At 36.3% G+C, this 12,939-nt stretch overlaps 1 protein-coding gene across 1 annotated transcript in view; it reads right to left on the bottom strand.

Moving 5' to 3' along the window:
* The window catches only part of CACNA2D3 (calcium voltage-gated channel auxiliary subunit alpha2delta 3), a gene marked incomplete at both ends in the record, with an annotated part of 192,087 nt that extends 186,210 nt beyond the window's left edge, over positions 1-5,877 (bottom strand). The window contains one exon of the mRNA XM_015818165.1: positions 5,715-5,877. Within this exon, the coding sequence (XP_015673651.1) occupies positions 5,715-5,877 (163 nt within the window). The remainder of the gene's footprint in view (positions 1-5,714) is intronic.
* Positions 5,878-12,939: the final 7,062 nt, after the last annotated feature.

The following is a 12,939-nucleotide window of genomic DNA, read 5'->3' as shown; positions in this document are numbered from 1 at the left end:
TCTTCATTAGACTAAACATACCCAATTCCAGCAACCGTTCCTTATATGTTTTAGCCTCCAGTTCCCTGATCATCTTTGTTGCTCTTCTCTGTATTCTTTCTAGAGTCTCAACATATTTTTTACATCGTGGTGACCCAAACTGGATGCAGTATTCCAAGTGTGGCCTTACCAAAGGCATTGTAACAAAACAGTAAAATATTCTTTATTTTCTTTGCTTGCATCTATCAGAGCAAGTAAATAAAACATTCTGAGCGTTTTCTAAATGGAAATGAGAAATTAGATCAGGAAATAATTATTTGCCAGTAGAACAATATATTGAAATGGCTGAATACATATATCCATAGAGAATTCTACATGAATTTATCTAGTTCTATTACTTGAATTTTTATAAAGAGGAATCGTGTTACTTGGTGAGATTGGATTATTTGACATATGTGTCACTATTAAAAATTATCTGATGTACAGAACTATAGGATTCTATTTGTAGTTTTACTATGTTAATTAATAATTAATTAAAATTAATTTATAATTATAACTTTAATATATACTTAGTAAAATTATACTATTATTTTAAAATCTGCTCATGTTTTACCTTTAAGAAATATTTTCCACCAATCATATATTCTTCTTTCTGATTAAGTATCAGTTTATAGAGTTAATATTACCTAACTTTGATATGACTGAAAAAGATTATGCAACTAGGTGAAGAAACAAGACACATTCAAAAGCTGTTCAGACATTCCAAGGGGAGTTTATATCCATTAGAATTATATTTGGTAGTGTATGTAGGTATTTGTCTGTGTGTAATATAATTTCGTCCTTCGCTTTTGCCTTATAACATTTTGCCTTGGAAGATAACATCTGTCCAAAATCATCTGATAAACTTTATAAATCCAACAATTTAAACATCCTAGCTATCATTCCTTTTTTTTTATCCAAAGCACAATATAGATGAGTTTGTTATTCTCGGTGTGTACCTGATTGGTACATAGAGACAATGCCTCCCCTCTGACGTCTGTGTACTGACATTAGCAATTTTCAAAGAGTCAGACATTTTGTTTTCTGACTTTTGATGGCTCCCTCATGCAAGAATATCAAATGACTATTTAATTTGAGATTAAAAAAAGAATTCCAGTATAAAACTTAAGGAGACATATGTTATATTTTCATTATATAAAATTATGAGTTTTATAAGTAAAACAGAAATAACAACAAAAAGATTAGAAAAGGAAACCAGGAAACTAAGAAAATAAATTCTACATTTTTCAGAAATGTTAGTACACAATTCCCTTTCCCATCCATCGTCTCTGTTCCAGAAATGTTTATTGTACCAACATTGAGAAGTATTTTGCAAACCTATTGAGTAACACATACCCCAAGGAGACACAGTAACAGGTTTTTAAGATTCAGGATTCTGTGTATTTATAAATCAACTTTCAGTTTACCATATCTAAAAGATATCTGTGAAAGAAGAGAGGTTCAACCCATGCTATTCCCTGCATTCATGCAATGCATATATGGGTGTTTTTTTGTTATTGTTGCTGCTGCTGTTGTTTCATTACTTTTATACAATAGAGTAATAGATACAACTAAGGCTCATACTGAATGAAAAGTTCTCCCCAGAATTTAATGATGGAACAGACGCTTAAAGTTAATTTCAGAAGTATGTTGAAAATAAATTAAGTAAGATGTGTAATTGGGTTATAGAAACATATATTGTTTATTATTTCTTACAACTTTAGTTCCAAGGTGGATTTTATATTCAGGTTAAAGAATACATGACATGAGGACAAAGGACAGGGAAAAAGTGGCTATATTTGCAGATGTACATTGCTGACAAAAAGGACCCTATTTGTGCTTTTAAAAAAAAGCATCAATGAAAAAGTCCTTTTAAGATGTCATTGATACATAACCTGCCATGTTATATTGTGTGAATGAGCATAGCCTAATATAAGTACTAGAAATAGTTCAGATCTCTCCATTTCTTTCTTTAGCAAATTTTGATATGAAAGCTGAAAGTACAACTTTGCAGCAATACATTGTCTGCTTTATATTTATCAGTTGAGTTGATGTAAAACATACTGTATATCCCACTGAAAATAATGCCTAAAGATATTCCTAAAAGTATTCACCGTTTATCAAGGAAAAATGCTGCAATTCTGGCAACACAGCTAAAATAATTTTCTGAATACTCTAAAAACGCAATACAGTGTAAAAAGATTGACGGGGAAAGGACGGTGATTATTATTTTTAATTGCAGAAAGTATAGTATTCCACTGAGCTGATGGGGCAACTCCCTCAAACTGTCTGCTGAAAACATAACATGGATTTTTTTTTCATTGATACCAGGATTGGAAGAAATACTTTTTTACATGGATTGCTTTAAAAATGTATTACTTTGTTTTGAACGTTTTACAGAGATGTTTTATTTTAATACATTACTTCCCCAGATGCTTTTTTTTTTTTGGCTTTGGTTAAACTCTCACAATAACATCAGACTACTTTCTTGGATGAAGAAGCAGTTATAAAATTGCAAATGTATACAAGTTGGCCCAAATACAACCCAAATGGAACTATGACAAGCCCAGTGATTTAGATCAGAGAGGCTGCAGAGCAGAGGGGAGATTATTCACACACATACACACAAACACATACAATTGAATTTCAAGGATCTGTTACAATTGAGAAACAGGACTGTTTCAGTGCAACGGCAGAATAAACAAAGTTTAAAGGGTGGGAAAGGCAAATGTAATACAAAAGGCTTTGCTTGTCTCCTGTACCAGCTCTCTGTTCCTTATATTTTAATAATAAATTGATCATAACTTAAAAAACAGACAAACAGTCCTCTGAAACTATTGTGCTAAAAAGATAAGATGATCAGAAATGCTTCCACCAAGAGTGGAGAATCTTTGGCCCTCAACCTAATTTTAAGGGGCCCTAGGAGCAACTCCTATCAGCAATCAATTGTAGGAGAAGAGGCAGAGTCTGGGGCAGAGTTAAAAGAGTAATCAGTCTGGAGTCATTATGTTGCCACAAACATCCAAGTCCAGCCCTCCTTGAATACCATTAACTTTAATCTAATGCCAATTTAGTTCTGACCATTAGTTGACTAGCTTCTTGTGAGCAATAAATCTTTTTAACTGGGACTTAACTTGTGATCATGATTCTTCCTGCCTGACATTATTTCAGTTTTACTGGCAAAAAGCAATGTGTTGAAACCTGCTGAGCGGAAGAAAAAAGAAACTAGGAAGGATGTCAGAATGGATGAGCCTACTTTTGAAGGAGTTAGATCCCAAACCCCATCTGGGATAAGATCTACCTATTTATGATACTCTATTTCTTCTAATGAAAGGCAACTTTCAACAAGATAAAATGTACATTCACCCTTCTCTGCAGTCTTGGAGAAAATATCTATGAATTTGTGGCAATAGTGAAACAAAACTAATCAAAAAGTCAATCACATGCTACAATATAATTAAAACAATTATTGAAAGAGACAGCAAATTTGAAGCCTAGCCTCACTAATCACTTTGTGTACAATAAGTCTGTATTCTACCTTAATGTTTTTTGAAGAAAAATCTATTGTTTATAATTAAAGCAAATACTTAATAAAGTATACAACACACAATGAACCAATAATACCAAGATTTACAATAGCAGATCAGCATCAAGCCAGTAGGAAAATTATCTTGGACAATAAAAGAAGTTGGTGTCTGATGCTGAAACGTTATAAAAGTAGGTGGCAGGGAAGCATTCTGTCGAAGCATCTTTCCATGACTAGAGATCCATGGAGATAAAACATTTTTCTAGATGTTGTCATATTTGTAGAGTAAATGAGGTCTTGAAAATCACCTTAGCTGAGGCTCCATGAGATGAAATTTAGAATTAAGTATTACATGATATTAAGAGCTGGTTTGGTGTAATGGTGTAATATACCGCTCTAACCACAGGGAAATTGTGAATTTTAGTCCTGCCTTAGTCATGAAGCCAGTGGAGTGACCTTAAGCCAGTTATTCTCTCATCCCTAGGAAGGAGACAATGGCAAACCACTTCTGAAATCTTGCCAAGAAAATTGCAGGGACTAATGCAGGCAATTGTACATATAGAGCAGTGGTTCTCAACCTTTTTAATGCCGTGACCCCCAACCGGTCGTAAGTCGAGGACTAAACCGATCGTAAGTCGAGGACTAAACCGGTCGTAAGTTGAGGACTAAACCGGTCGTAAGTCGAGGACTAAACCAGTCGTAAGTCGAGGACTGCCCAACCGGTCGTAAGTCGAGGACTTTCCCTGCCCGGGAGCGCCGTGCATGCGTGGTTCTGCCCCCTGCGCCGGCCGAGGCATAGCTGGCAAGCGGCAGAGACGGAGCAGGCTGACCACCAGCTGGCCCAGCCCAAGGGAGGTAAGGCACCTGCCGGAAAAGGGGGGAAAAATGGCGGACAGCCCTGCTTGGTGACCCCCGTGAAATGGTCGATCGACTCCAAATGGGGTCGCGACCCATAGGTTGAGAACCGCTGATATAGAGTCATGTGGAACTCCACTCCCTCACCACTTGCTCATGCTTACAAACCACCGACTATCTATAGAAAGGTACAGCTTTTGGTTCTAGTCTTGGCAGCTCCTCCTCTGTAGAAGGAATTTCAATCTTGTTACCCTTACGAACACAGAAAGCCAACTTTGACTAGTGATTAAGGCACCAGGCTAGAAAGCAAGAGACTGTGAGTTCAAGTGCTACCTTAGACATGAAAGCCAGCTGGGTGACCTTGGGCCAGTCACTCTCTCAGCTAAATTCACTTCACAGGGTTGTTATTATGGAGAAAATAGGAGGAAGCAGGTGTGTTGGACATGTTTGCTGCCTTCAATTGTTTGTAAAAAATAAGGCGGGATATAAATAAACAAAAAATAAAATAAATGATGATCTGTGTGGTGCAAAATATTAACTTAAACCATTCTGGCATGTAAGGAAAAAATATATCACATGTAGGTAAATGTGAAATATATATTTTTCTTCAGAGAAAAAGAATAGGTTGTTAAAATAGGCTGGCTATAGCTATGCTAATATAATAAAGCACTATACTCTATTAGGCAAAAAAGTTGGATTGCCCAAGATATAAGATCAGTGTAAGAAATATTTGGGGTCTATTCCACCTTCCTTTAGTTGTACATGTCAGTGCTAGTACTGTTTATTAAATAGTAATTTCTCTATATATACAGCAATCATTTCACTGGGCCAGTAAGATGTTTGTCTGGGAACACTGAATGGCAAATATTAGATCACTGAGAAGGGAGATAATAATACTGCCAAAAGGCTACTACATATATACAGCAAAAGCTGGAGAGTTTGTATATTATTCTCTAGAATGTAATCGGTGCTTATTTTGCAATACATTTTATCACAAAATTGGTCATCCAAAGGTAAGAAATTTATATAAAAGATTACAGATGATTTTACCTCGCCCTGAACATCTTATATAGAACCCAAATAAAGATGCAACACTGAAATGGGAAATTATGCACAAATTATTTTTCTTATGATTGAAACTATTAAATAAATATTTCATTAAATTGTATTTTAAAGATATAGAAACTTTTGGGGAGAAATTTTGAGGAGAATGCATTCATCTTTATTCTCAGTGAACATCGTATCCACAAAAGTTGATATAAACAAAAGTAAGTATCACATTGCTAAGTGATATAATAGAAAACTTTTCCCTTACCTTTATTGTACATATTTGTTGGTACTTGGACATCACTCAAAGTGACATTCACTGGCAAATTGTTGAAATGGTCATTTGGTTCAAGGATGAATTCCTTTCCCAGTTCTAAGAAGTTTCCATCTTCATCTCGTTCATTAATGAGAACAGCATTGAAATATTCATACTGAAATAGAAAACCAGTGATGATAAGTCTATAAATTGCTTTATCAATACACTTGGATAAAACCAAGTCAGTTTAATTTGGCATGGGTCCTACAATGTCAAATTTGATGTACAACAAGACCAGAAGAACAATTGCATAAATTATTATGTAGAAGTAAACCATCACTAAACCTGAAAGCTATGTATACATTTTATTTATTTGTTTGTTTGTTTGTTTTATGACATTTTGTACCACAATGTCCAATTTGATGTACAAGATCAGAAAAATTGCAGAAATTATTATGTAGAAGTAAATTATCACTGAACCTAAAAAGCTATGTACTGTATACATTCTGTCTGTCTGTCTGTCTGTCTGTCTGTCTATCTGTCTATCTGTCTATCTATCTATCTATCTATCTATCTATCTATCTATCTATCTATCTATCTATCTGACATTTTTACCACTTCAGTCATAATTAATTCAAAGAAACTCACAGTTTGGAATATTAGCAGTCTAAAACAGTACACTAGTAATCATAACATAAATGCAATGACACAAAAAATAATCTATCTGCATATATTCAGAGCACCACACTTTAACCAATATGGTCTGAAATAAGAATGTTCTGCAACACTAGAAAGGAAGTGGCTATCCTTGACCCTGGGAGAGGCTATTAATAAGAGGAGTACCCACAGAGAATGTCCACCTCCTGAATCCTGTCACATTTACCAATAAATGGGAACTCTTAGGAGTCACTACTTGTTTGTAGGCCCCGAGGAAGCAGATTCTACATCAAACAGACAACTCTAAAGATACTAGGTCCAAAACCAAAAATGACTTTATAGCCAATTTAAATTACACATAGAAATAAAATAACAAACAAACAGTTCTTGGAGCATGGTGTTACCTGAGAGTAGCACACAAGCAGCTGCATTCTAGAACTCTGGTGGTGCAGTGGTTAGAATGCAGTACTGCAGGCTAACTCTGCACAAAGACAGGACTTTGATCCTGGCCTGGTCAAGGTTTATTCAGCCTTTCATCCTGCCCTTGTTAGTGAGAGCAGTTTTGGTAGTCATGATTGTAGTAATTAGGTCAGTCCCCGTTTTTGGTAAATGTGAAAGGACTCAAGACGTGGACGTTCTATGTGGGTACTCCACCTCTTATTGAATGCTTCTGCCTGCTATGCACACCTCTGCTTCAGCTCCCCTCACCCCTACCTCCTCATTTCTTATCTTCTGGCCATCCTGCCAACACGGTATCCTATGTTTTGTTGCCCTGTTGCCCCTGCTGCTCTGCTGCCCATGACTCCTGCTTCTCTGTATTCTGCCACCTCTGCTGCCCCCAGCTGGCCTTCAGGGTCTTCTTCTTCCCATTCCTGACAAGGCCAGCATGTCCTGGTTGTTTAAGGCCTTCAGAAGGCCTCAATTAATTCTTAGAGAATAGCCAGGAATATCAATAGCTACCAATTTTTTAGATTTAGAGGAAACATATGTTTGAAACCAGCTGTTGGAGACCACTTGTGGGAGAAAGCTTTGCACACATATATTCCATTTGAATTCCCCATGATATTAAGCTGCTCTCAGAATGACTTAGCAGGGTTCTTTTTATGTTCTTATGACATTTGAAGGACAAAGATTTACAGATTACAGGATAGATTTAATTTTTCTTCCAACATTAAATAACAGATAAGCAAAAAGCAATTTAGATAATAATATTGATTATTTTTTAGCATGACCTAGGTCAAACAGAGACTATATCTAGCTCTTGGAACAAGTGAAGTCTCTGGTAACCAAGGCTTTTCAACAGTGAAATAAAAACAGAAGAGAGAATATAATGTTAAATATGTCATGTGTTTTGTTGTTATGGTACTGTTTTACCTTTACCTCAAGCATTATATTAAGTACTTTGTAATCATAGATACCAAACTCAAGCAAGATATTCATACAATTTTCTATAGTTTCATGATTTAGTTGCATAACAAAGATCTACATAAATTCTTCACCCAACCAGCTGAATATTTTTTCCTAACAATTGACCTTAATCTTATTTGCAAGACTTCACACAATAATTCATTATAGGCAGCAATTAAATAATGATAATTCAACTGTTGATGATAATTACACTGTCTTTAAACTTAGAAACTACTTATACTGTCAATCTAACTCAATATTTTGTATCCAATGGCATAAATTCTCAGAATTTCAGGCAGAATATATATTCCACTGCACTTTAAAACCATTTAAGAATATTGAATGCTGTCCTATACCAAATCAGATTTTTGGGCCATCTAATCCAATATTGATTGGTAATGCTCTTCCAACGTTCAAGCAAATATTTTTTAAATCTTTTTAAAAATTGCTGAGACATCACTGGAATCTTCTAAAAGGAATGTATATGATCTACCAGAGAACTTCTGCCCTCTTCTTAAAAATCTTCTACAGAGATTATGCTACAGCTTTGCTATACAATTTCATTGAATTCAGAGTCTCTTTCAAATGCCAGGAGCATCTGAGTTAAATCAACCAGCAACTGGGGGAAAAAGGGAAGCACATTCATGTATGTGGCTTTCTGTGCATAAAAATGTTATTTATAGGGGTTCCTCAAGCACCCACACTGACTTTCTTTAAGAAGAAATTATCAGAAATACCAGTTGGAATGGACCAAACATCAGGCTCTAAGAACTGAATTCAGAAAAAAGCTGCTCAGTGTATGGTATGACCAATAAAGATATCAATCTTTGCTGGGATGAAGTCACTTGAAACAACTGTGAATATGAAGTGGATACACTTAATACCCACAGGGCTTAATTTATTCTTCTTCCTATCTCTCCCACAACTTAATGAACATTGCCTTATGTTCCTTATCCTTGGAGCTAAGTGAATACTGGTTGACTTAACAGATATTTCAGCCCTGAGAAATGTTAGTTCCCAGCATTTTCTCAACCGCAGGAGTTCATCTATTTCAGCAATCCATGCCATTGATTCATGTAGGGTTATACTGTAATAAAGGCCACGGGCACTGACAGCTTGAACTTTGTGAACTCTTTGTTTCCTTCTTTAGTCAATTCACAACCAGTGAGGAGATACTCAGTTCCTTCTCAATTTCACCTAGTATGTGTGACTGGAGATAAATTGTTCAAGGACTAATTCTAACCAAAATCACTCTAGCTTATCCAACACATTTCTTTAAAATATTTAACATTAGTGCTTTAAAAAAAATTCAAGCAATTACTCTTTGCATATCTTATTTCAGATATTTTAAATACAGGGTACATTCCTCAAATATATGTTTTATTCAAATCTGAGCAGCTATGAAACCCAGTGGCAATGGAATGCCATTCCCAATACCACAATTTCTGTTAATAAATCTTGGTACAATATTTTGGATGTAATACATTGATATTATCAGTTTCTATACACATATCCTTTCACTTTCCATTTGAAAGGCTATGCTAGCCGTGATCCTATAAAGATGGCACAATGGCATTTTTTGCAACTACTGTATATGCTTTTCATAGTAACTCAAAAATAATTGTAGGTTATACTGTACAACCTTGACACATATGTTTAGGGAAGAATGGAAGATTTTTTTTTCCAGAGATTGTGAAATCATTAAGAAAAATTAAGATCATGAAACTGACTAGAGTGATTGAGAGAATTTACTAATTAACACTGTTTAATGTACTGTAAATAACCAGTGTTGCTGGCCCCAACACTGGATAGCAGAACTTTAATACTGTTATACAGAAAAAAAAATCCAGAAATTGGGAAAACTGATTCAGAGTGGTTTCATTGATAAGATTGTTTATGTTTCTCCTAGCATAATTAGACTGAACTAGTGGTTGAACCTAAAACTGATCCAATAAAAAAGAGGTTGCCCACAAAAAACAAAAGTTCAGCTTGGCAGCTAAACTGATTTGTATCCATTGAGGAAAAAAGGGAGAGGGATGCAATCTAAGCTGCTGGCCTCTCAGGCTGTTCCCAGCTATTTCTTAAGGCAACTTCAAACATTTCAGTTCAGGTACTCAGTCTGGACTGTGATCGGAGCAAGTACTCAATGGTCATTCCCCTGAAACTTGCCCTTTCCATTAGTCCACCTGTTGTATGGACTGGTATATCAATGCAAATGCTTCTCATTTGCTTTCCCAGATGTTTGCACACAGGAATGTCCTCGTTCCCAACATTGTCTTCCTTGATATTAATGCAGATCTTTCTTTTCCTCCTTTATTGTAGTATCACTGCTCTGGTGCTGCAATAATCAAAGCAACAGAATATTCTTTGGATTGCTGGAGGTCCATAGACATTTTTAACAAGGAAGAACAAATAATTCAGCATCATAGAAATAAAAGTAGCAGTGTTCCTAGATGAAAATTATACAGATAGTCCTTGTTTAATGACTACTTGTTCAATAAACATTTGAATTTATGATGGCACTGAAGATACACGACATATGACTGGTCCTTGTATTTATTTCAGTTAAAGCACCCCTATGCTAATGTGATCACAATCTGGGTACCATCACTGCCCGGCTTCCAATTATGATGTTGCAGCATCACATGGTTATGTGATTACCATTTGTGACCTCTGATGATCATAAGGGGATCCATTCCTGAACACACAAAGCCTTAAAAAGGTCCATTCCAGTGACATACATATCTGCCCTTAGTCTTTAAACCAGGGCTTTTCAAACACCTGTGGCACATTGGCACCTGGCAGGTGGTACGCGACCATCCTAGAAAAGTGGTAGCGGGGGAGGGGAATGAGCTGAACCGGTGACAGCACCACACAAGCCTGAGCGAGAGATGGCTGGAGCTGCAGGGCTGTCAGGGCTCAGCAGAAGCACCAGGATCAGTGCCGCTTTCCAGCTGATCGGTGTTTCGGGGCTGTCAGGGCTCAGTGGAAGCGCCAGGATCAGCGCCAGTCTCCAGCTGGAGCTCAGTGCTGATCCTGGTGCTTCTGCTGAGCCCTGAAAAAGCACCAATCAGCTGGAAAGCAGCACTGATCCTGCCACTTCTGCTGAGCCAAGAAGCGCCAATCAGCTGGAATGTTGCAGCATCTCAAGGGTCTTGCGATTTACATTCAGATGCTTGGCAACTGATTCATATTTATGATGGTCACAGGGTCATGTGAAGTGACCAAAACCTGCTGCAACCACCCAGCAGACGGGGGGAATAAAAACCAAACACCCCCTCACCTCACCCCCGCTGCCAAGTCTCAACAGAAATGCTCACAACAATGAAAACCTCAGAGAGGAGGAAGAGCGCCACTGGGTGGGCAGGCAGGTGTCTTGCTCGGCTGTGGCTTGGGGGGCACTTTTTTCAATGCCATTGTAACTTCGAACAGTCACTAAGCGAACTGTTATAAGTCGAGCACTACCTGTACTTTATCACTTTTTCTTTTCTTTTCTTTTCTTTTTTTTTTGGTCATCAAGTTTTTGACACCTTGCTAGGTGGCTGGTGGTACTCGGATGTTGCCATATCCTAAAAGTGATACAATGGGTGAAAAGGTTGAAAAGCTCTGTTTTAAGCAAACCAATGTAATGGGAACATAGGTTCCGAGCTAATATAAGGATAGCATAGAGATCTCACATGGAGATCACATTCATACAGTTTAATTCCTTCTCTCTTTTTCACACACACCTCATCGATTACTGTGAGAAAGGAGGACAGTGTATAAATAGGAAAGGAAAAGATATACTAAGGGAAGTTAATATACCAGATCCTGTGTTATATGTTTTTAGAGAGGGTTGTAGGTGAATATCTGTCTGTTCTATTTTGGAAAGAGCTTAATCAAGCAGACCACAACCTGGGTTCGCTAAAACTTCTAGAATAATGCTGAAAAGGATGTCTGAGGGGAGAGGTTATGGAAAGCTTTCCATTTAAGCAGAAGAAGCTTGGCTCTATAGCATGTTGTGAACATCTGCAATTGATTTCTAGGAAAATGATTGTTTGTGACAGTTGAAAGGTGGTAGAAGGAAAATTAAAAATAAAAATGGTTGAAAAACATGAAAAGCAAATCCATCCGGCACACCAAAACTACATTTGAGATAATGCCCTGGGGGAAAGTGCTAAAGCTTTATTTGCTGACAACAGATACTCAAATCCCTAAGCTCTAAGAGAAAATGACTTCAATTTAATCTTGTCAATAGAGGTCAACCTTTCATACAACCTTAACAAGGTGATTCTAAAGACAGCACGATATGTCATGTCCAAAATGTATTAGGTTAATAAACATATAAACCTAATATTTATATTAAGGCAATTCTACGAGGATAACTTTTGGGGCTCAAGATGACATGACCATAAGGTGAGATCAATTTACACACCCAAAAGAACAACAATAAGAAAATCTGGACATAAGTTGTAATAACAGAAAAATAACAATTAGCATTTATATAATGCGTTCATACAGAATTCATTCAAATAAATCCATAAAGCAGTATATCACAGAAATCTTTTTTTCATAATGCAGTAGGTTATGATACTAACCGGAGTAAAACATTGCAATGTCATACCAACAGAGGCTATGCAGCACTACAGAAATAATTTGAAAAAGATCTTTCAAGTATGTCATTATCTGCATTTTTTTAAAGCAGTTGTATCATATCATGTAGGACTGAGTAGCGCAGAGCTTTCAGTTGGTGAGATAAAGTGTTGTTGTTTTTTTTCAATATAAAATTTTATTGTTTTTATCATAAAAAAAAAGAAATACATCACAGATATTACACAAAGTTATATCCCATCCCCCCACCCCCCGGACTTCCCAAACCAAACCTAGGCTAATATTCAAATACAAGTAAACAAATATTAATATCTCTAACTCCAAACTCTAAACTTAAACAATCCATCTCCTCCGTGTTAATAAAAATTATTCATTTAATTAGTACTTCAAATACCCAAAATCTTTACCATTTCAGCAATAAAGTTTAACACCATCCCTTACTTATACAAAAAAAGAAAAGAAAAAAAATTCCCATCTTCCATAAAATTAACAAGTTAGTTCTGTCATTTCATGAGGCTACACCTATAAAAAATCATTTGGAACCCTTAATAAGGTTTACAACTTCAGTTACTTAATTATCATT

This window comes from Protobothrops mucrosquamatus, unplaced genomic scaffold, assembly GCF_001527695.2.
Source record: "Protobothrops mucrosquamatus isolate PMUCROS unplaced genomic scaffold, P.Mucros_1.0 scaffold690, whole genome shotgun sequence".
Taxonomy (NCBI): domain Eukaryota; kingdom Metazoa; phylum Chordata; class Lepidosauria; order Squamata; family Viperidae; genus Protobothrops; species Protobothrops mucrosquamatus.
Note: the sequence above shows the minus strand (reverse complement) of the source record. Positions and strands in the feature narration are given on the sequence as shown.